This window comes from Cardiocondyla obscurior, linkage group LG01, assembly GCF_019399895.1.
Source record: "Cardiocondyla obscurior isolate alpha-2009 linkage group LG01, Cobs3.1, whole genome shotgun sequence".
NCBI classification, from domain to species: Eukaryota; Metazoa; Arthropoda; class Insecta; order Hymenoptera; family Formicidae; genus Cardiocondyla; species Cardiocondyla obscurior.
In genome coordinates, this window is record NC_091864.1 from 11,367,729 (window position 1) to 11,391,988 (window position 24,260).

The 24,260-nt window shown below is 49.4% G+C and overlaps 2 protein-coding genes and 1 long non-coding RNA gene across 3 annotated transcripts in view; 2 read left to right on the forward strand and 1 right to left on the reverse strand.

Annotated features, from left to right (window-relative positions):
* The window catches only part of LOC139101909 (uncharacterized), a 49,110-nt gene that overhangs the window by 13,353 nt on the left and 11,497 nt on the right, over positions 1-24,260 (forward strand). The gene's annotated exons all lie outside the window — the stretch shown is intronic.
* On the forward strand, positions 1,265-11,944 carry Awh (LIM/homeobox protein arrowhead). Its single transcript, XM_070666308.1, has 6 exons — positions 1,265-1,270; positions 6,731-7,023; positions 9,541-9,758; positions 10,064-10,312; positions 10,465-10,635; positions 10,787-11,944. Exons 1-6 carry the CDS (start codon positions 1,265-1,267, stop codon positions 10,852-10,854), a joined length of 1,005 nt encoding a protein of 334 aa, XP_070522409.1. The 3' UTR covers positions 10,855-11,944.
* Positions 12,031-20,471, reverse strand: LOC139101939 (LIM/homeobox protein Awh). Its single transcript, XM_070655472.1, has 4 exons — positions 20,152-20,471; positions 17,241-17,551; positions 13,096-13,550; positions 12,031-13,019 (listed from the first exon to the last, which is right to left on the reverse strand). Exons 1-4 carry the CDS (start codon positions 20,155-20,157, stop codon positions 12,811-12,813), a joined length of 981 nt encoding a protein of 326 aa, XP_070511573.1. The 5' UTR covers positions 20,158-20,471; the 3' UTR covers positions 12,031-12,810.

Below are 24,260 nucleotides of genomic sequence, written 5' to 3' on the forward strand. Positions count from 1 at the left end.
GCGCCGGGAGACATCGCGCCCTGCGTCCCTGCGTGCCCGCGGTTTGTAGATTTTACACGTGTCATCGAGAGTTTACTCCGCTTCCTCAACACAGGCGTCGTTCCGCGATAAAAGCAGCCCTAAGAGACTCGATAATTCGAATCCAACCCTCCTTAAAGAAACTCTGTCTAAACTCTAATTAATCGATGACGGGTTTGATTGGCCAAATTGTTTGATATTTTTTATTGTAATCTATTTTTTTATTTTTTTTTTTTATTTTTTATTTAATATGGTTGATCAAATACCAGATAAGTTCATCGGTGTTTAGCTGAAATCAGTTAGCTAGGTATCCGTCTCGATATCGCAGAGAAGATCCTACGTCGCGAGAGAATAAGATATATTTTGCTCGCGCGAGTTAATAATACCGGTGGTACACATACGTAATGCGTATTGTTTTTTTTTTTTATTTTTTTTTATTTTTGCAAATTAACGCGAACATCGGAGTAACTGCCCCGTGTCTCTCCCGCATCTCCCTCCCCTTCGTTTCACCCGTCACCTCTTGCCGGTTGACAGGCAAGAGAGGGACAGCTCTCTCTTCCACGGATCGAGATGAGATCGCGGCCAATCAGCGCTACGCGCCTCTGTGCTTGTATCACTCTCATCCGCGCTGACGGATCAAGTGGGGGAGAGACGCGTGCGAATTGCGCCCGCGTGGCAGCGCCACCTTGAGCGTCCTCTCTCGTTCTCTCCTCTCTCTTTCCGGTGGGCCGAGCACGACCTAGCGAATCGCAGCCACGGGGGTTGGATACTCGGTTCCCGTCCATCTCCTCCATACCGCCCATTCGACGGCTGCGGGTTGGAGACCGTAGGGGCAGAAGAGGGTACGGGGGTTCACGATCTCGCGGCGCGTCGCGCACGTCCTACGCCTGTGTGTGAAGTACAGCATCCCGGCCGAGCACGCGCGAGACCGGGAGTTACGTTATTATAGCGAGAGGGCCCGGAGCGCACCGAGACTCACCCGCGTTGTATATTATGGTACTCCTCTCGCGCGTCGCCGTCGCCTCCTCGCATGGCGCTTAACGATCGCCGGCGGTGCCCGCGGAGTCGATAGCCCGGCCATCTCCCGCGGACAGTCTCTCGCGACCGCATCCCCCGTGACGCGTTCCGTGCGATGTCGCAGAAAAGCCGACGGCAGTCGTGAACAAACGAGAGTTTATCACCCGAGGTGCGTCCACGAGTTTACGGGAAGCTACTTGCCCACGTCGATCCCACCCTCGCGGAGATCATGAAGGTACGTACCGCGAGTACCGCGTGATTGCAACAATTGATCGACGAGTGGAGAAGTCGGACGTACACGATGATTCGCGAAACTGATCAAATGCGCTTACAGAGGAATTATCTTAAAGCCGCTTTTGATATCAACATACGTATAAGTATCTGATCTTGCTAAAAAATATTTCTGTTTATTCAAATATTTTTTTTATTTTTAAATTTGTCGTGATACAATTTGATGTAGTTCCGCGAGTCCGTGAAAAAATATAAGATCTTGATTACGTACCGAGTTTGAAACTATATTAAGCTTTTAGAGGACGAGAGTTTAGAGCTTTTGTTATCTTAGATTTTAATTTTAGAATATACATCTTATATTACATTAAATACAGTTAATATGTTGAAAAAAATGTTCTAATTTGCACGTATTACTCCGTAACAAGAAAAAATAAACAAATAACCTAAAACACAGCATTGCAGTCTTAACATCGAATAATCATTTTTCCGCGTTTTAATAATAAATTTTGATTTAATTATAAATTACAACACTAATCCAAGTAAAAAATCAAATAAATGATAATATCAATAATTCGATAAAAATTACATTAAACCGTTACAAGAAACGAGTAAATGGGCGAACTGTTTTTAAATAATATTAAAAATTAACTATGCTAGAATTATAAAAAACAATACATTACACTTATAATCGAAATCAACAACATTAGGATATTTAAAGTAAATTCCTTGTCGAACTACGAAAACCCTCGATCTCGTGTAATTCTGCAAATTAATTTCATCTCGGTCTTTCCTCGCATTCTGGTATATTTTCTTCTTGTCGCGAGCGTTCCATTAAGTATGAAAAATCATGATCCTGATATGTTAGCGCTGTAGAAAAAAAATTCGCGATCTTTGCTTATATTTTTCCCCATTCCCCTTTAGGTATAAGTCTGTCCCTAACTCGTACTAACTCACACCGATGAATTACACATCCGGCTACGGGTGGACGAAGCGTGCCTACGCGTGAGCGAAACTGTAAATTCGCGTAAGATCACATCGCGGGGACAGTCGTCGGCCCACGCCGTGAATTGTTGCGCGAGAAGGCGATCCTTTCAGGATCCGCGGCGCGTCAGAATCCGCGGCGCGCGCGCGTGTGGTCCAGTAAATTGTCGGCGTAAAGCGCGGCAAAATGCCGCATCAGCCTGATCCGGAGTTATACGGCACCGTTTTCAAGCGTTCTCGCTCTCCCGCAGCCCGGCGAAGCTAACGCGCGGTGAAGAAGAGCCGGAGCGAGAGACGCGGCGCGTCTCGCTTAAAACGAATTTATCATTTACATAGGTAAAAAACGCGGCGTGTTGATTCGGAATAATTAATATTTTACCGGAATATTTTATTGCCGTCCGTGGGGCGATTTTTTAACTTCAGAATTTTAGCTGTCGAACCTCGTATAAATCACGCAACACGCGACCCGGCCGTGAATCATCGTCGTCGTCTGTTACACGTTTGACAGTGACTCCGCAGACAACGCGACAACGTGATAAACCGGAAACCCGGTCCGATAAACAGCGTCGCGATCGCGTGCCGCAAAGCGCGTGGCCGCGAATACGTAGCGTTCAGGTATTTTATGTCTTAAATTTTCTATGGATGTCCCTTCACCGCTAATAGATCGGCGTAAAGAGACTCGATGATTCTCGACTCCTGCGCGTGTCCGCAGAACACAATCGGAGCGCCGGGCTCCCATTATGACCATTATACGTGGCCGTCCGGGGATGCACGGCACGGGCGTGAGCGACGTCACGCAAGGGCACTCACGCAGGGCGCGTGGGCAGCGTGGACCAACGGACGTCGAGCGAGAGCGCGAGCGCCATTGTCACGGGCTTCTACGATATCCACTGCGATGGGTATTCCGTCGGCTTTCGGGGGTGCTCCACCGCGCGGGCAATAATCGGGTTCGAGCTAATCGTGAAACGAATCTCTTCTTCCCTCGCCGCGTCTCGCGGTACAATGCCCTGGGCCAAGATAGACGGCGGTGACGGCGACAATGTGGCGTGCAAAACCAGAAATCGGATGGCAATTTAAATGGATCTCGAGTAGCCGGTCGGGGACTCCACGTCTCCCGCCCCCGGACGGTTCGGTACCCTTAGGTCTATTGTACTCTACCTGCCTGCGCGCGAACGCGCGCAACGATCCGTTTCCACGTGAAGCGCTCCTTTTTTTACGAAGGCGTGAAAGAGGCTCGTGCCCTTCCCTCGCCACGGCCCGACGCCGGCCGCGTTTCCAAGAGGCCCGTACTTGAGATACACAAAACCCTGAACGGAGCATTTATTTCTGATCGGTCGTCGTCTCGAAACGGGAGAGCGGTCAGCCTTGTGTCGGCCACTTTGTCAACTTGTCACCTGGACACCGTAGACGCGAAAAGAACGAGCGCAGGGGCGCCCCGTTCGGGATAGATCGAGATCGCGTTTCGTTCTTTCTCACCCCGGGAAGCCCCAGCTCTCCGTAACATTCCGTTTGCCCGGCGTTTATCATCGCCACTCTAATCGATGGGAGATAAATAGATGCGGTTCGATTTTGCGCGAAAAGAAGTAAACTGACGAGACACGTACGACGTGGGAGAGAGAGCTCGGGTCTTGGTAACGATCAGCACGGTCGTCGACGCGAATACTCGTCGTCCATAATTCTCGCGCCGTCGCACGTTGTACTCATCTCTCTCTCTCTCTCTTTCTCTCCCCCTAATAAATTCCTCTAACGAGAGTCCGTGTGTGCCGGCAAATTCTGTTAGATAGTAACGCCGCTCGCGCATCCAGTCAGTCTACTACAAAGTGTTCGTTTCTAATTAACGGCCGTGTTCATTAGCGACTGGAAACGAATTTGCGTTCCGTGTGTGACAAGATAGGAAACCCCGGGGACATGTAATTCTCGGATTACATCCAATGCGGCAATCAGTTCGAAGATATAGCAATGCTCCATTGTTAACGTTTCTGAAAACACTTTTCGCATTTTAATTACCGTAGTCGATTATCATTTTAAAGTGATAGATATTTATCATCATTTATATCCGCGGTATATTTAAGTCAAAGTTGAAATCCGGCGAAAAAAGGGAAAAAGAAAGAAAGAAAAAAAAAAAAAGAAGCATCGATCGTCGCGTCGGTTAACTTCGGTTTTACGGTGCCAGATCGCATTGTGATTATTATGTGGACGAATGCATACCTACTACGAGAATGGTTTCGCCAGGGAAAGAAGTATCGATTTCAATGGACACAACCGTGTCCCAGACTGTCACGGACCGGCAAGGGCCGATGAAGGCGGGAAACTTGTAGTGGGACCCCTATGGGCCCCCCCGTCGACAGGCTTTCAGCTTTGAAAGTCATACCCGATGGTAGTATCTATAGTTCGGGAAAAGGGACCTAAACTGAAACCGAAACCACTCGAGTTCCATAAGAATAGGACCTCGCGGCCATTCTAAACAGAGGCGTGCACGAGAACTCAATACTAGCACGGAATATACAAATTCACGGGGTTCCCTCGTCTTCGCGACAACCACTCGAAAGCCTTCTTCCAGCAAAAGTCAATAACGTCATAAAAGCGGGATTACCAGAATAGGTAAATCTTTTAGATCCGATTATGCGGGATTGAAGGGTCGCCAATGTGCGTTAATACGGAAATTACATCTCTATTACTTTGAAAAGATAACGCGCGTACTTTCACAGCTGGCGTTATTAAAAACGGATTGTTCGATATCGATATAGCGGTAATACTAAATCGGCCGCGGTGTGTCTTTAGAGGCTTTTCCGCAGCTTTCAATTAACGTGGCGATAAATCCGCAGAGATCGTCCGCGAATTAAAAAGAAGTGCGAGCGGCCGTTCCGCTTCTGTCCGAAACTGGATTTTAATTATGCAAATCTAACTGAACTCTCGGTCGCGTCTCAAACGCTGCCTCATTTTCGTTGCCTCCCTAGCAAGGGTCTTTCTGCGCGAGCTTTCTCGACGGCACATACGTTAGAAGGTAGAGGTCTAATCCCGCGCTTTACGACGCCGCTTTGCGTGTAACTGAAAGTTATTATTGTCACCTATGACTCCCGACCGCGAGCGTGCGCGCGCATAAGCGCGGATTAGCCGCTGATACGTTTGCCATCCCCGCAGAACGCGGACAACGCTCTCTCGTCCGGGTCCGTGCACGGCGAGAGAGATATCTTGTCGCGCGTAAGTCGAATGCGCCGATATAAATTACACACGTCGCAGAACTCTCGTAAAGTGTAAACGCTCGAACACGCGAAGCAACATCGATATCGTATCTCCTCGCGGTTTCAATTATCTCCGCGAATCCGCGGGACAGGAAGCGTGCTAATCGGATTTGCAGTGTTATTAAAACAAATTAGTTCAACCGCGCGCCGCGCTTCAAGAATTGAATTTATATTAACCGCGCGTTGCGAGATAGCGGCTCTTCCGTTTCCTTTAACAGGCCGGGTTATTTATCGACCCCGTGCCACGCTCCGATATCTCACCGCGACTTTGCTTTCGCGGATCGCGCATCCGAAGCCGCAAACCGAGCGAAAACGGTCCGCCACGGCAGCTGGTCAAGCGCAAAAGGCACCCTACCGTGAGCGAACGTAACCGCAGCGATCACCGGCAACCAACGACACCCGATTCGTGGCCCTCTCCCCATAGTAGACGACACGAATCGGCGCCCGTTCCTTTTCAATAATGGTGACACGCGTGTCGGTGTCAATCCGGGTTGTGCTGGTACGCACACCGCGTGTAAACGCATGTTCTCGCTTCGGCACCTCTCACGCCCGAGTAACGCACGCTGCGTCCCCCCCCTTCCCTCTCCGCGCATGTTCCTCACCCTCTTGACGACACATTCCCCCAAATAAGGGTTCCAGAGAAGCTGCGGCAACGCCAATGGGACGCATAATGGCCGTCCGGGTAGCCAGTCATCTCCGGATCTTTCTTTCTCTCTCTCTCTCGGTCATTATGTTACCGGTCTTGTTACGGTAAACCCGGGGTGTTAACGTCGCCGGCGACGCAACCCCTCGAGATCATCGGCGAAATGATTGTCGAACGAGGGGGGCGTGTTCTCGTAAATCAGACTTAGACCTTTGCAGTTTGACGTTTCCAAAAAGAATCGCGTTATCAATTGAATAATTCTTTACAATCGCTGTATTGACAGTGCACTAACACATGGTGAATTTAATACAGAAATAAAAACAATATAATTACTTTAATATCTTTATAATTACAAGACCTAAATCACTAGCATAATACTAATAAATAAATTACGTCATATAATAAATCTAAAGTTGAGATAAAAATGTAATACGTTCTCTCAAGTACGCGTAATAATACGTAAAAAAAAAAAAAGAATCACGCGCGTAATTAAAAGCTAATTAATATATTTTCGACGGAGGCAGTCTCGTGGGTTTTTCGCGAAAAGAAAGTGGCAAGGTTCGTCGTCTGAGCCCTGGATATCGCTGTTTTGTCGCAGACGGAAATCGAGGACACGAGTGGCGATGCCGCGTGCGACGGCAGCCTCGGCGGTCCCAATCTCGCCTGTCCCGAGGGCACCAGCGGGCTGGTCGTCGGCCCGGAAACGTCGCCGAGCGTAATGGAGTGCGGCGGATGCGGCGAACGGGTACGCGAGCGGACCGTCCTCTGCGTGGGCGGACGTACGTGGCACTCCAGGTGCCTGAGGTGTTGCGCTTGTGCCAGGCCATTGCACGATCAGCACTCGTGCTTCCTGAGAGGCATGCGGGTCTACTGCAGGCACGACTACGCCCTGTAAGTCGAACCATCGATTGGCACTTTCACCTGAAATAATACCCGCGTTACTTTTTCGGTCGCGCGACCGGACAATTAAAACGGCCCGACGAGTTGTACGAGTGTCAACGGAGAGAGAACGACGCCGGACGACGAGAGATAAAGGGGGCGAGAGGGAGGGAGGGAGAAAATAGCCGTTTCTTTTTGTTCGCATTGCCGAATGAATAAGTAGAATATTTTTGTTGCCGCGCGATGCGCATCGATAGCGGTGTAAGACGTACGGTCGTGGAGATCAAAGTCGACGGAGCCCGCGGTGACTCGTCGATTGTACGGAAGGCTCCGGGCGCAGCCTGCCCAATGTGTTTATCCAACTGTCAATCAGTTACTTCAGTCACCTGGGTCTCTTGCACCAACTGCGGCCGACACGGAACGTCGTGATATCCGATCGCCGCCGCATCTGGCGATAGCGAGCGCCTGACGTTTGATTTCACATTAAATTCATACGCACGTTATCGCGCAACGCGAGTATCGCTCACGAGTTGCGCGAGCAAGAGAAACGAATCGCTCGTTGAAATAAATCAATTTTCCCTCGCGCCGAATTGAATAAGATATCCTCATTAATTACACGGGGAACGGTCCCGGGATTACTTTTCAACGCGGCCTAACTCGGGCGACCTCTTGGGCCCCGACAGTATGCGGGAGGTCCAAAGGAATCTGCCACGTAATTTTTTTGATTCGTGCTTTCTGCTTGGTAACGCTGCCATTCGATGACCCGGTCGTCGGCAGGATCCCGAGACCCGCCGACAGCCGCCTCCGAGAGAACCGGAACCGTCTTTTCTCGCGTGGTAATGGACAAACGTTCAAAGAAAAAAAAAAAAAAAAAAAAAAAAAAGTCAAACGAAACCTACTAAGTAAAGTATCTATAAAATGAAGATTTTACTCTGCCTTCGGGTCGTTCTTTCTCTCTCTCTCTCTTTCTCTCTTTCTCTCTCTCTCTCTCTCAATTGTCGTGCATCGACATCACAGCTTCCTTTGTGGTTCCTTTCGTGAACCGGCGTGTCGTAATCACCGATGAGAGTCGCTCGAAATTCAAATCCTAGCTTCCGACGTGGGCGTGACGTAGGGATCACCTTTAGCGCCAGGACAAGGAATTAGCCGCCTCTCCTAGAGGACAATGGGATCGGGGCGCGCGCATTGACGGATCAGAAAAGTTTAATCTCGCCGGACGTAGCGCGATAGAATCTACATCGCGTTTCTTCCCTTTGTTCTCCGTCCACGTTCAAAGGAGCGTAGAAATCTCGACGACGGCAGGCGCGTTTTCTATTCCGCAAGCGAGAGACGCGCGAGCGGAAGTGCGTCGTGCCGCGTTCCGGATACGATTTTTCGGCGGCAGCATCCGCGACGACAGGGCGCAGCGGGGAAAAATGACCACCGGGATAGTCGCGTGGCAACCTTAAGATATTCGAAGCGCGCCGCAAGCATTCGCAAACACAATCCGCATAAGCGCGCGGCGCGGGGGAGGGGGACCTCGGGCGGGGTATCGGATCGGATGCACTTTCCGTGTTCATGAATATGATAATGGGCTAATGGGCCGTCTGGTCGTTGTTTAATTATCGGCCGCGACACTCCTGGGGACACGGACCGGCCGGCACCACAGCCGGAGGAACGAGCAGCCTCCGTTCGCTCCTCCCGTTGCGCGAATCTTCGTCCCGAGCCATTCATCCGGTCGGCTGTGTCCACTACGGCCGTGGTACACGGCTACCGTTTACGACGCCTCCGGACAGCGGTGCCTCGTCGCCCGTACGTGCACATTTACCGCGCTGGTATTATTAGAATCGATACGGCGGATTTACATGCGAGCATGCGATACACTTTATTAGAGATCGCGGCGCGGCCGCGAGAATCTCGACGGCGTACAGCCCTGTATAGTCCCGATTAATTAATGCGCGGGGGTCTATTGTATAATTCTCCGATCGCTTTCTTGCTCGCGCGCGCAACCGGGAGTTAATTAAATCGCAAGAGCCTCGGATTACCGGCGCGCCGATACGCGATCGGGTATTGACCGGGAAGGTGTATCTCGAGGAGAAACGATACCCTATGCTCCGCGTCGCGCGTTCCTCCCGCAGATTCCGTCGAAGCTCACGAGAGCAGAGGGCGGGGGGGAAGAGTAAGAGCCGAAAGAAATAAACGGCCGCGAAACACGCGCCGATAGAGACCACTCGCTTCCTCGGACACGAATATCTCTTCTCTAAGTCTCGCCTCTTCTCTCTTTTCTCGGGGATATCTTCGCTCGTCGACCTTCGCTTCGTCCTCTATTCCTTCGCCAGCCGCCGAGATATATTCGAGCGGTTATCATTACACTCCGTGTATTCGCTCGATCGAGTGAGTCGGCTATATTAGCTGTCCTTATAACGTACATCGCAAAATAAATCCGTGACGCCGGGATACGTGCTTACGCTCGTAATTGATATACACGCCCGCGGCGGTTGGCGTAGGTTAACGCGAGCGAGAGTCGCACCCATCTCTCGTGTTTTACAGAACTTTCGGCGCAAAGTGCGCGAAGTGCGGGCGCAGCGTAGGCGCCGGCGATTGGGTGAGAAGGGCCAGGGAAAGGGTTTATCATCTGGCCTGTTTCGCATGCGACGCCTGCTCGCGTCAGCTGTCCACCGGCGAGCAGTTCGCCCTCCTGGACGCACGGTTGCTCTGCAAAGCGCACTATCTCGACGTCGTCGAAGGCAACAACACCTCATCCGATGGTGAGAATGTCGCACGAACGTTTCATGCGCCGAGAATTATTAACGTAAAATAAGTGATCTTGGTAATGCAGATATAAAGTACGGAAAATATGCAGGATGTAGAAGTATCTTTCGTTTCGGCGAGTAGAGATGATTATTTCCTTCGTTATATTTCTTCTTCAACTCACCGCTTCTTCAAGTAGCTGCTGTAGTATCGAATTAGATTAGCTTGATGGAAAAGTACACTTTACGCGGTCCTCCTTGTGCAAAAGACACGCTGTAGAGTCGTAACGGGAAATGGGTACGGCTAATTGGTACTTTCGCAGAAGGCGGTGACTCCGAGAGTGGCCATAAGGGCGGTAATAAAGCGAAGCGCGTTAGGACCACTTTTACCGAGGAGCAGCTATCCGTTCTCCAAGCGAATTTTCAATTGGACAGCAATCCCGATGGCCAGGACCTCGAGAGGATAGCTCACGTAACCGGGCTTAGCAAGAGGGTAACGCAAGTGTGGTTTCAAAACTCGAGGGCGAGGCAGAAGAAGCACCTTCACACGGGCAAGATGAAGGGGCAGCACGGTAAGCGAAGACCTCGCCGCCAGACGTTCTCTCCGTATTTCCTCTCGTATTTCCTCTCGCATTTCCTTTCGCATCTCCACGAAGCTTCGTTGACGTTATACATGTAACCGATAATCGTAATTGTCAGCGTCGAAGGGACTGAATTTTTACAGTGCACCAATCGCCACCGAATTCTACTGCCTCGCCTAACGACTTCAGTCGCCACATTAACTTGCATCTGACGTACTCGTTTCAACACCAGCAACAGCATCAGCAGCAGCAGCAACCGCAGCTCAGTCCCGCCACGTGCAAGAGCCCGACGAGCTCCATTTATCACAATCATGGTAAGAGATCGTTCGCGGCGTCCCGAGAGCTTCGCGTGAGGGATCGCCTTCGCGATCGTACGCTCCGGAATCGAGGAAATTCGACGGCTAATTAGAGATCGACCGGCACCGGGCGCACGTGTAATCGCGGTTCCATTAACTCTGTTCTCAGGATCGGAGCAGTCGATGGACGAGCTCTCGCAGGACTCGATGCTGCTGTCTATGCCGAACGAGGTTTAATGACGATCTCGATTATGTTGTAAATACATGGCGTTGCTTTAAAGAAAGGCGAAGGTAGGAAGAGACGCCTCGAGGAAGCGCCGCTCAATGCCCGACTGTCGTTTTATTTATCCTCAAGGAAAGTGTAGGTTTATTCGTCGCGCTGTTACTCTTCGATGACGCACTTTCGAGTTACGCTCACAACATATATCTCGTGCTCTCGGTGTTAAACTTACCGGAACCAGTATTGTTCCGTATTACGCGCAAAAAGGTGTGAGTGCGTGCGTGTTTGTGTACATGGGCAACTTTGCATTCCGCAATTTTGAATCGATCTATCTGTCTACCTCTCTCCCAATTGTACGCGATGAATTTGTATTCGTTCTTTTTCCCTGGTCTCCCTATTCTTCGCCTCTTCCTCCCCTACCTTGTGGGTGCCTGTCGTAATCAAAAGAGGACAGCTTTAACGAAGCCTTTAAGGCAAACGTAGGCGTAAAAGAAAGACGGATACGTTATCATGGGCATTTATTAGTATCTATTCGGAAACGATTTTCATCAGAATAATTTTATTTCACATCACTTGTTCTGTAAATATCCGAAGCAATTGGCAAATATTTAAATTTATTCGAAAGATTTAAATTCAATCTGTTTCACAGTCTTGTAATTATATAGTTATTGTATTAATTAGTATATTTATAATTATATAATTATTTTTAATTCGAGGAAAATTAATTTCTATTTTTTTTCTTTTTTTGTTTTATACGGAGCTATTTTACGTTCCACGCTCGGCAAAGATTTATATAAATCTGTAAAGTACACGAGCGGAATTGGAAACTTGTAATTTCAGTCAAATTTACGGTCAATTACATAATAAGTGCCCTCTGAACGTCATCGGAGGTTGTAATCCGCGATTCGACTCGTCGTTTCGCGTCCCGTAGCAATGCTTGAAATGAAAGTATCTTTCGTAGTAATCTCAATAGTCGTGTAAAATCATTCGCTATGAATGTTTTGTGATGTACATATTGTAAACTAAACGTATATAAAATATATGCGATTGCACACGTTGAACAAAAGGAAGTAGTCTTTGTCCTTTGTCCGTCACCTTCCGATGTCACGGATATTTTTTTTTATTTATAATACCGAATTAGAAAAATAATCCGAGACAATTGGGTAATAATTAAAGAGTAATAATTGCAACGATTAACAATAAAAGGTGTTTTATTAATAACAGCATATTTTGTAATATTGCAATGACAAGTATGCGATATCAAGTTCTGATCTCACCACGCTTCTTCCTTTCTTTCTCTCACATTTCACAATATTCACCGTATTTATCTACAGAAGACACGTATGTACAAAAGCTACTTTCGCTCTATATACAATCCCGTACTATGAATAAAGAATATCTCAAGTTTCGAAGTCGAAGTTTCGAAAGACTGACGCAACAGTCCAGAGTCGCGCTCTTTCCCCCCCCCCTCTCCTCGTTATCTAAAAGATCTTATTCGCCGTCACGGATAGATGTAAATTATTACAAGTTCGGAGTAATAAATAAGCTTAGTCTAATTTTAAATACGAAAAACTTGTATCTCTCACGCGTTACATGTCGTACTACCGAACTACCGATAAACGCGCGCTTATTTTACATCTCTTGAAATATGTACAATTAATTAATTCACGCTTTGAGTTTCATCGTATAATTGCAAGTGTCGCATTTGTAATAATTGGAAGTTAATGTATAGTTACCACGTAATGCATTTCTTTTTAAATGTGATTTTCTTACGCACAAAATATAAAAAAGACATGGATGTAACTTTTCGCAAGTTTATGCTACAAGTTTTTTTTTTATGTACTTTTATCCGAAAACCAGCATGTCTACTTTTTTGCGTACGTACTTTCGAGTTATATAATCTGCAACCAAAAGCACACATACGAATGTATAAAAGTTAATATCGACGGCCTCGTGGAATCGTTTACGTCGGATTATCCGGCCGGATGGCAGAATTGGGCCTGCAAGTGATTTGGCGTTGTCGGTGTGAGCGGAGTCAAGGGGGTAAGAGGCGTTAACGGGCTACCTGGGCTCTCGCTACCGGCATTGCTAGCCTGATAACCACCCAGATAAGCGCCGACCACGTTAATTCCACCGGAATACAGGTCGACCGGATGATGGTGCATCGGCGGCGAATGATGCACTGCAAGCATACGAAAATAGGCGTTTTGAATCTCCGAGAGACGGTTTCTGCGAGAAGCTTACAAACGGGTGCTTACTTTGAGTCTTTATTTTGCCGCTGTGCTTCTTCTGTCTCGCCCGGGAGTTCTGGAACCAAACCTGCGTAACCCTCTTGCTCAGGCCGGTTACTTGAGCTATTCTTTCGAGATCTTGCCCGTCGGGGTTGCTGTCCATCTGGAAGTTAGCCTGCAAAACCGCGAGCTGCTCCTCGGTGAAAGTCGTTCTCACGCGCTTCGTCTTGCTACCTTTACCACCGTGCTCAGAGTCGCAATCCTCCGACGAGGAGGTATTGTTCCCCTCAACTACGTCCAAGTAATGAGCCTTGCAGAGAAGCCGCGCGTCCAGAAGCGCGAACTGCTCGCCCGTGGAGAGCTGACGGGAGCAGGCGTCACAAGCGAAGCAAGCCAAGTGATAGACCCTGTCCTTAGCCCTTCTCACCCAGTCGCCAGCGCCCACGCTGCGCCCGCATTTTGCGCACTTAGCGCCGAACGTTCTGCAAAAACGGCGGGGATTTCTCCCGTGTGAAAGCAGCACATGGCAGGTCGCCGTCAACTTTCGAACGCGCGCGAGCGTTAAAAAAAAAAAAATCCGGCGAACGTAATCAATGACAAAGGGAGTCGATTCGGCCGATCGGTGTACCGGTGTACCGCCCATTTATCACCCACTTACCGTCATTCATCATTCATCGATTCGCGCGCGGGTCTCTCTTTTTTTGGACGTGGCACGCAGAGCTACAAACGGACGGGGCTAATAAACGCGGTTCTCGCGGCACGTATCGAACGGCCAGGCGAAAAACTATTTTTATCCCGCTGACGGCAGGTTCATTCGAGACCTCCGAGAGCGCGAGGACCCGGCGGTAGTCCTGTCCTCATTAACATACTACTCAGCCACTCGATGTCCTGCCGGCGAGGCGTCGGAACCTCCTCGATTTAAGGATCGGTATCGCGATATACGGAGTAGATTACGTCGAGATTATTTCGTCTGAGTCGTGCGGCTTCCGATCTGTATACAAATGGCGCGATCTCTTTGAATCCATGCCGACGAGATACGAGATGGAAATCTAGAAAAGACTCGAGGAAAACTGTGAAGAAATAATTACTGGGGACGACGAACGGAGCAGAGTGGAGGAAACTAAAACGTGAAACTCAGCGAGGATCATGCCATACGTGCGAGAGCGTATGCGAGATAAAAAAAAAAAAAAGGGACAAGACGAAACGGGAAGAAGGGAGGACGAAGCGAAGGTAGAGAAAAAGGATCGATAAGAAATACAGACATATGCGAAAGAAGGAAAGTAAAAGGAAAAGAGAAACAAGAGGAAGAGAGCATTGGGACGAAGCAGAAGAAGAAGTAGAAGAATGCATCAACGACCGATCGACCACGGCGTTATTGTATGGAAAAATATGGTAAGCTCACGGAGGGATTAGTCTTTGCGTCTGCATAGTCATCGTCGCATGACGCGATGTTTTTCGGGGAGGATATTATTGGTTATGGTGATCGCGCGAAGGGCACGCCTAGGAGCTAGTTCGTACCGATCGCGCTCGTCGTTCACCTCCTTCTAACTATCCTTTGAAGCGTCGAAATAGCGAGAAATGTTTCGATCGCTTTATCCGATTGGAATTAGCGTTTAAATGGCCCTTCTAAAAAACCCGCATGTTCTCGGCAAGAATCGAATTTCGTGACGGTGAAAATGTTCTTGTCGCGACGTGAAATGTTTCATCGTGAAAACGGTTAATCTGTCGCCGTCCAGCGAGAGTGTCACTTCAGGTAAATAGTAGCGCCCGTTGCTCATCGCCGTCCGTCCCTCGGTTTTGTACCCCAGAGGTACACGAGGGCTCGATACACCAGAGAGGGCAGAGGGCGACGAGGGGTGCCCCGTGTATCCGGCGGCGGCGAGAGAACTGGTATCGAGTATCTATAAATCTTTTAGGGCCGTGCGCGCATCGGCTACCAAACGACCCCGCCCTAATTTATTCATTTGTTCTTCCACATAGGCGGGCCCTATAAGTCAACGGGGGATTAAGTTGGGCGCTTCGCCGGTACCGGACGAGGGCACGATCGAACACCGCCGGTATGCGGATCGCGATCCAGGATCGCGCGCGGCCAAGTACGCGATCCGAGTTAATTGCATCTCGGTAGCAGCGTAGAACGAACCCATCATAATTTGCACGTGTAACGCCCGCATAAGTATACATATTTCTGATAAGTGCTATCGAGAAAAAAAAAATTGCCCATCGCGAAACGTTATCGCTTTAATACAACACGTCACTAGTTCTCGTAAGCATTTGGCTTAACCGCGAGTATTTTGCCTCGTTCCGAGTGTCCCGGCACCCACGAGGTATGCGGCCTTAAGTGCCGGCGTGGTGAAGAAGATAACGTCGGCATAGCGATATAGCGACAGGTGGTCCCGGTGTCGCGGACATACGAGTCGCCGTTGGCCACACCGAATTGAGAAAACCGGAATCTCGCGGCAAGGGAAACCGTTAATAGAGCGATTTTTGCCGCGCGCGGCGACCACTTGGATCTGCTTCGACGTCCGAGATCTTTTTTTTTCTTTTTTTTTTTCTTTTTTTTCGAAACGCACGAAAGCGACGAAAGCGGGGAAAGGATTGGGAGAAGCCCGGCTGGTCCCGAGGCCCGGTGAATATTTATTAATTTCAAAGACCACTCTATTTCTCTCTCGCTCTCTTTCTCTCTCTCTCCTCCTCCGCTCCCTCCGCCCGCCACGCCGAAGAAAAGAAGCACCGCTCGTACTCGGATGAAGGCGGGAAGAAGGAACGGTTCGAGGATCGCAGCTGGCTTCGGTGCCTTACGAGGCGAATTCCTCAGTCCTCCGGAACACTGACACTAGGCAGTCCCATCTCCAGTGACTCGGCACCCACATACACGTACGCGTATATTTGGTATATGGAATCACGAAGCGCGAAGTAACCCGCTTTCGGGACATTGATAAATTAATGATAGCCGGGCGATTCCTTTCCCCGCCGGCGTCGTACCATTCTAGCATGTTATTTTTCGTATCGCGTCGGACCTTTCGAGCCCTTTCTCCTTTCTTTTCTCTCTCTCTCTCTTTTTCTCTTTCCCTCCACCGCCCGAATGGGAGAAGTACTTCGCGTGTATCGCGTAACGAAAGATACGTCCGAGGTGTATAAACGGATTACGCTCGTCTTAGAGGAGAGCAAAAATGGTGCCGGGAAACCGCGCGGAGGCGTAGAAGCCGACGCGAGAGAGGATCTCGCGAAAGACTCGGGACCGGGTATTTATTTTTTTCCGCGTTCGCCGCTCGCGCGCGAGACAGTGAGACGTCGAGACGTCAACGTGACTCGCAGCTCGTGCTGTGCGTGAGCATGCGTGATACACGAATGCACGGTGACGTGAATAGCCGGCTATACGTGAGGTCCGCACGGGCGGAGGACGGCGGGGAGAGGAAGGAGAAGACGAGGAGAGGCAGACTACATTGGAAGACATTAATCACCCAATGGCGACTCTCGCGAACGCACATCTCGGACACCCAATACGCGCGCTTATGGATGTCTATCGATGTAGAAATATCCACGTTCGTACACGCAACACGCGCGGACCAAAGCCACGTGACTCGATGTTCGCGCGATCGACGATCTAGCCCGGGACTCTTTCGCGCGAGGAACAAAGGATGCCGAAGTTTAACGCCACGGTACTGAATATTTCAACGATACCAATTACCGAAAGAAAAAAAAGAAATAATAAAAAGAAAAAAAGGATAAAAAGAAGAGAGACGGAAAATTTGATTTCAACGTCGATCTTTTCGCGCGGCGCTCCGTTCTAGACGAACAGCGGGAGTAAAGAGGGAAAGGGTGTCGCAGTCACGGTAGCCGCGTCCTCTTAAGCCTGGAGGCTCTTATGCCGGCTCGATCTCGAATCGCGTCAGCGGGGCGTCCGCGTGAGTTGCCCTCGACGAAGCGGGATATTACCGGCTTCATCGATAACGTCCGGTAATCCTTTCCTCCCCCTTCCCCCGCCGTTTGATAGAAATACGGGGAATGCGGATCTGGGGACAGGTTGACCGCTTTCCCCCCGCGGATCGTCCGGCCCGAGTGAAACGACGTAGGACTCGGGATGCATTTCCGGGATGCTGGATCGGGACCCTTGCGGGGAAACTAATCCGCCGGGCAGCGGGTAAATTCGACACGCAAATGTTTGCACTTACAGGGCGTAATCGTGTCGACAGTACAGCCGCATGCCGCGTAGGAAGCACGAATGCTGATCGTGTAAGGGCCGCGCACAGGCGCAACACTTTAGGCACCTGGAGTGCCACGTACGACCCCCTACGCACAGGACGGTGCGCTCTCGTACGCTCTCCCCGCAGCCTCCGCAGTCCATCTCCATGGTATCATATCCGTTATCGCTGCCGCTCTTCTTCGCGACGTTGTTGTTGGTGGTGGTGCTGTTGTTGTTGTTATTGTTGGCTTTCGGGCATAGAAGACCGTCCGCGCAATCGGACTCCGTCTCCATTTCGGTCTGCAAGAACGCGGAAGCGTGTATTAACAGGCACAACAACTTTTTATAATAAAGAAAATTATCTTGCGAAATTTCTTATCTGTCTATAATATGTCGTGCGCGAGAGGACAGGCTTTTCCGAACGGTAATTAACAAGATAAGGTTTCGCGATTCGCCGCAAGTGAATCGCGAAAGGAGAGAAAGTCGGCCCGCGAAAGACGTAAAAGATATGCGAGCCGATACCGAAGCGTCATCCCCGAGCTGGTCGGCAAGCGACATCCGATACCGGCTAGAGAGACTCCGAATCTGCCGATTAATGCTCGGCAAAGTGAAATAATGGACGATCTGCTGCTTCTCGTGAGCCGCTGGGTGATAAATGATCTCTCGTGCCCCGAAGACGCACAAATCTCGTATGCAGAAATTCAGATGAGATTGCCCCGCGATGGTCTAATTATCCACGAGTCCGTGTCGGCGCGATCTCGAAGCGAAAGAAGTTTCAAAACTCGAGCCCAGATAATCGGCGAAGATTTTGATCCTTTTACATTCGATCTTATCGAAACTGCGGATAAAACACCGGGCACGTCGATACGAGCCGCGTTATCTCGAGCCGGTTATTAGATGTCGCGATTAATAACGATCGTTAATATCATCCACATCGATGGCCGGACCAACGGCGCTCATTGTGCGACGCGTCGCTAGAGATAAACGCGAAGATACCGTTTATCAGATCCGCGCGCAGATTTTTTTTTTTTTTTTTGCCGTTGCGGCCCCGTCATGGCACGCGCGCACGCCGGACCGTATGCAGATCGCACGTGATATTCGATAATATTAATTGACACACGAGTGAGCGGCGCGCGAAGGTTATTGTTCGCCCCGGGTGGTGTCCGATGAGTTAATTACCCCGAGCGGCCGACGCGGCTATTTCCACGGGAACGTCGAGATAAGCGGTACTTCCGAGGTCTCAGGAGGAGAGCGGGCGGCGGTGAACCTTCGTCGGCGTTGGGAAAAACGCGAAAACCCCGCCGTCGCGGCCGTCAGACATCTGCGAATCTGACGGCGGCCAATTTCGAGGATTCTTCCGTTTCCCCCCCGTCTTCGTCCACGTCACGTTGGAACTCCACGGTCGATTCTACGCGCGGGACCGGTGTAATCATTTCATGTGCACAACCGGACAGCTATTGATTTATGACTCGCCCGAAGGCGAAGCTGAACTTCCCACTTGTGATTTATGCTTTTCTCTATCTTCTCTCGCGTGTGGAAACCACCTTCGCGCACGCTGCGGCATCGCATACCGCGCGCGATACCTCGATTTATTAGTATCGCCGCACCGGCCGATGAGTTTTAAGTGTCGTGCAAAAGCTCTCTCGAGGGGAGGCGCTTTCAGTCGCGGGGTGGCCGGACGGAAAAATCGCCGGAACGAGTTATATACCAATGGCGGAAGGCATGCCGCCCGTAGAAACATCCAAGCGAACGTCTGGCGTTGATCAAGATGGATTTATGCTAATTCCAGGCGTTCGAATAAACGCGCGAATGAGCTCGCACAATGTTCAAATTAACGGAAATAAATGGCGGCTTAGGGGGAAAGGGAATAACGCGTCGCACGCAATTTTCCGGGAGCGTTAATGAACGGGCAACGTCATGGCGCCGCTCGTTGTTAAATAAGGATGTTCCACTCGGACTGTTCGCCGGGGAGTCCTTTCAGAAAATAGAGTTTGTCCGTGAGACTTCATCGTACCTGCTGAAATTTATGATCTTCCGACTAAAACTGAATTGTCCCTACACGGGATCAGGTAACAACGAATGGAATTTAGTCTGGCCGAGTACAGTAGTTCGACTACGGCTGTTCGTAAATACTTTTTTATTTCACTTAAGGTCGATCGTTCCAGCTTTTTGACAAATTTACTCGTCAGGTAAACATGTGCCTCTATTTACCTAAAATAAGAGATGAAGATAGACATATGACTATCTGATAGACTTTACCAGAAAGCTGGAACAATCGGGCCTTAGTTTTTCTTATTTCACGTGAGCACGTGAAACTAGTTTGGTAAATACGACAGAGTTCGAGAAATAAACGCGCAATTAATTTACCGAATCTCTCGCGTCGGTTGCGGTGCGTAAATTATTAACGTCCGCGAAAGTAAATACGTAGCTTTCGTCACATGTGTGCTTACTCTCCCTCTCTTTCCGCCCGTTAAGGAAAAAATTAAGATCCAAATATTTTCCCACATGAATCCGAACTGACGAGTTCCCATTTTCGCGTCCATTGCTCTTTTTTTGCAGCGCGCTTTCTGCAATCAGCGAACGAGCGAGAAAGAATAATAGGCTCCATTTTTTATTCGTCAACGAGCCGGGGCGGTCGATGCAGATGAGCTGACAAAATGAGAAATGCGGAGGCAGAGTCGGGTCCAGACGTGCGGGTCTTGGGACTACCGAATGTTCAATACGCTACCGGACATCTTATCTCGCGACTTCGATGCACGATTACGTACGACACTGTTTAATTAATATCTAATCAGTTGAGGAATTAGAGCAAGCTAATGGTATTTATATTTTATAATTTTTTTTTTTTTTTTAAGAAATTTGTCTAAAAAATAACGAAAAAAAAATTCGATGGAACTTACCTTCATAATTACGTCGCCGCGATTAATCCGAACGCGATTACGCGCTTCTTCGCTTCTTCATCTCGACTGTTGGAGTAAGATACTTGCCGCCGCGTGCTACTCGCGCGATCTTGCCGTCGCTCCTCGCTCTCGTTCTCGCGAACCAAGTTCTTCACCGAGTTATTCCACAGATTTGCGCCGCGACTCGACCCGATCATCCGTCATTCGTTTACGCAGATGCGAGAACTGCGGCTCTGGCAAAGAATCGAACGACACCCTGCTCCGAACGGTGCTAGGAGAAGACTGACATACGCGGTTCTGCCCCTACCATGACGCTCAATGGGCGCAAGGATGGGCGATGGAGATGCAGTGGGGATGGTCGGCACTCGCACACTCGCACGTGTCCAGCACCGGTGTGCGTCAATGACAACCGGGCAATCTGCCATAAAAATGCAACTCTAGATCGAAAAGTCCAGGTCCACTACGGCTTAGAATTGAAATTCTAGATTAATAATTGCGATATGTTGATACTCTTCTGTTTAACGAACATATACGAGCCAGATGCAGCCTTGCGTGAAAAGAAAAAGTGAGAAAGAGAAAGAGAGAGACCATCGGTATTATACTACTGTACACTGATCCAACAGCATGCATTTCGCTCTACATATGTATCGGGTGCTAGGGTTTGCGAGATAGATAGGTGATGATAATAGAAGGCAGAACGCGGATGGAGAAGATCGGGGACTCCGACCAGGATGTTGGGGTGAACACTGATCGACTAAGCTCCGCCTACGGTACCCGCCCATGGTTCTCCCAACGTAGAGCGGGATACATGTTCACGGGCATGGGTCGACACAGGTGTGGGTAGACAGGGTGAACTTCGCTCGCGCGGAGGTAGACGGTGGGTCGCGTCGCCAGCTCTGGGGTGCCTTATTGTCGGCAGCCCAAACTGCCGAATGGAATTTCAGCGGTGATTCGCAAACTCCGGCCCCGAATCTTCGCGCAAACTTCGTTTGCGAGTCGCAGGGGCACATCCGATACCGTGGCGCACTCCGGCACAAGAGCGTTACATTTGCCGAGAGCCACCAGAAATGTCGCTTATGCACACGACATCGCGCCGTTGGCTTTGAAACCTTCGTCAGCTGTCGTTTATCTCGCAAAATTAAAAATTTCCCACCGACTGAATCCCCTACGGGTTAATAACACTTTGAAAATTATTAAGCCAAAAATCCAGCTGGATTTATTTCCGAATCGCTTATCACTTATCAAAATTTTTATCAACTTTTTATTCCCTCCTCCGACGGGATAAAAGAGCGAAACGTTTAATGTAATTTTATGCTAATCACGTATCAAGGATACAAGATGAATTCTTCCCTCTCGCCCGGATAAATATGAGTTTTCGAGGAAGTTCCAGCACCTGTTTGTATTTTCACCGCGCCGAAGCCCGAGCCGTAAATCATCTACGAATAGACCGGCGGCTTTTATCACCGCTATCCCTCCTGGCTCGTACTATTTCTATCTCTCTAACGCTGCGTTCAGCGTCGCCACGCACACAGGTGCAACATTCGGTCTCGGCTACGGGGACGCGCGCGTCCGCCCAAAAATGAATATGAATTTCTCGCGTCGTGGAAAACTGTCAGGCGGGTTTTCGCCCGCGTGGTTTTATCGCTGAGCGACCGGTGATCCGTGAAAACGTCCCGCCGCTTGAAGAGCTTCTCCGTCAAGGATCGATTGTTGTCGCCGTATCGCCGTCGCGTATTAATCCGTTACGTAATTCCGCCGAGGGACGTGAAGTATCGAGAATTGCGAGATCCCGAGACGTCCGCGCGCATTTCCGAGAGAACGCGGCGCCTTTATTTATTAACTCGGAGTCAGGCGCGTAAAACCGCGTAAATTTACCTATGCCCGCCGATTCTACATGTCGCCTCGCGCCGCTTCGAGAACGTGCCATTAGTAACGCTTACCCGACATAAAGCGAGAAAAATGGTGGTCGAATTATTCCGGTGGCGGAGCCAACCGTGAACAAAGATCCTACCTCGCGAGGCCTACGGCCGATCCTCTCTTTCTCGTGACGTGAACCGCGGGGTTCCACCCTGGCTCCGTCGGTGCCGAACAAATCGAAGGCGACAACGCGACGGTCCGGCGTCCACGAGCCGGCTCGTATGAGCCCATTAATCGACGCGATCGAGAGCCGAGCCCGACGACGAGTCGAGGAACGCACCGAGATGCTGCGGCATTCGGAGAGAGAAAAAAAATGGGATAATTAATAACGTACCGCGGCCGCAAGTATCCGAGCGTATATCGGTGCCGCGAATTTTTCGCAGCGACGCATATTAGTAGGCTTTGCACGTGACGCAAGTACTCTGATACCATGTAGCGAATTGTAATACCGATAAGCGTGATTATTATCTACGACGTCGTACAATATTTTGATCCCGATAGTCACCTTCGCGTTTTTTTTTTTTTTTTTTTCCCTTTTTTTTTATCCCTCGATCGTCCCTCGTTCATTCTTTCCACATTACACGCTGAATTAAAGGGACTTTCCGCGGGGTTTTCTGAAAACGTCTGGAAAAGAAGTCTTCGGTCACGCGACTCCAGGTATAAAACGCCTATTATTATCATTAGAATAATCGGCCATCGGTTCGCGTTCGACGGGATGTGCCACGGGATCCCCGAACACGGAGCCCGTGAAGTCCATTGTCACCCGCGCGGGTCTTCGAGGTTCTCGTAAAAGAATACAAATTCGAGAAAGCGGGCTAGCGTGTCGCTCGCACCGCTAACCACCTGCTGTGCAAACAGCGGGAACGTTATAAAAATCCGGTTCGCTGCCTCTCAACCGAAGACGCGAGTGTTTAACAGCGCGCTATCTGTCTCGCCTCCGCATTTATGTGGACCATATGAAGCAGTCTCGCAATGCGATAAGGATAAATGTAACGGCGGCCTTGGCCTGATAAACCTTAATAGTCATTAAGCGAAGCGACGCACCTTTGACCCTTGGAATATTTCGCCGAGTTAAAAATTTTTTTACGCGAACTTATACATATAACACTTGCCGAAACACCGAGTTGCCATATTCGTCGTACGTTTTTTTGTTTCTTTACATGTCTTTTTGATTTATCGCGCATTTCGTTGCAAGCTGAGCTCAAGAGTGTGAATAAGGAGGAGATAATTTCGCGACAATTTCGCGGATTTGAAATTCGCAGTTTGCGTCTGCCGGGACGAAGCAGACACAAGCGATTGCGACGGAGAGCCGACGCGACGCTCTCCCATCCTCTCCGTCCGCATCCTGCATTCAGCCTCCTGCCCTGTGATCTCAGGGCGCCTGTGTTTCATCCCTCTTGAAGTTAGCTAACAGCAGGATCCTGCACAATATAGTCGTGATTGTAAATCCGCTCGTTATCGCCAAAACTGTGCTCAACCTAACGAAAACCAGCTCTCGTTCGACGAACTCCCTCATTTCGTTCTCCCTCCTCTCTCTATATATTTAGCTTTCTCTTATAATACGTTTGTTTGCAATTTTTTCGAGAGAATTAACAACTTTTTCATATAAATATTTGTTACCTAATCGCGATACGCGCTCGAGAAAACAGAAGGAAATTTATTTTTGAGAGTAATTTTTTTTTTTTGCCAAGGCACGCGTTTTAAAAAGACTACTACCCGGCGTTGCATCGAGGTCTAATAAAAACAGATTATTTGTCGCCGATAGACAGCAACAGAATGAATCGAACGGTGCGCAATTAAAGGCGGCCTTCCGTATCACGCGTTCGGTCAAGTTAAAAATTGCAAGAGTCAACAAATAGCGGTCTTTACATACGCACGAAAGAGCAAAATGTGTGTGCTGGTGCAGGTCGAGACACACTTCTGTCAGCGAAGGCGGTCAAATATTAAACGGCAAAACATTCCGATGATTGCACAGGTGCGGGAGGATCGATCTCTGAAATTATCGGCCCACGAAATTGTCTCCGAGCGTTATCAGTAAAACCATCAGAGCGTGGCGTCTAGTTGCCGCAAAATCGATTGAAAAAATATATATGTATATATTCGATCGTACGTAGATCCGCAAGGCAATCTTTGATTCTTCCATAACTCCGAGTTCTAATATATGATTCTAAGTTCACGAGATCGCGCCGCGA

What these genes read in the sequence shown, in the direction of transcription:
- Awh (XM_070666308.1), top strand. An exon ending in CAACAACACCTCATCCGATG is followed by an intron (nt 9,759 to 10,063) that starts GTGAGAATGTCG and finishes GTACTTTCGCAG; the next exon opens with AAGGCGGTGACTCCGAGAGT. An exon ending in CAAGATGAAGGGGCAGCACG is followed by an intron (nt 10,313 to 10,464) that starts GTAAGCGAAGAC and finishes GAATTTTTACAG; the next exon opens with TGCACCAATCGCCACCGAAT.
- LOC139101939 (XM_070655472.1), bottom strand. An exon ending in TGTCGACACGATTACGCCCT is followed by an intron (nt 13,551 to 17,240) that starts GTAAGTGCAAAC and finishes CCGTTTTTGCAG; the next exon opens with AACGTTCGGCGCTAAGTGCG. An exon ending in CGGCAAAATAAAGACTCAAA is followed by an intron (nt 13,020 to 13,095) that starts GTAAGCACCCGT and finishes GTATGCTTGCAG; the next exon opens with TGCATCATTCGCCGCCGATG.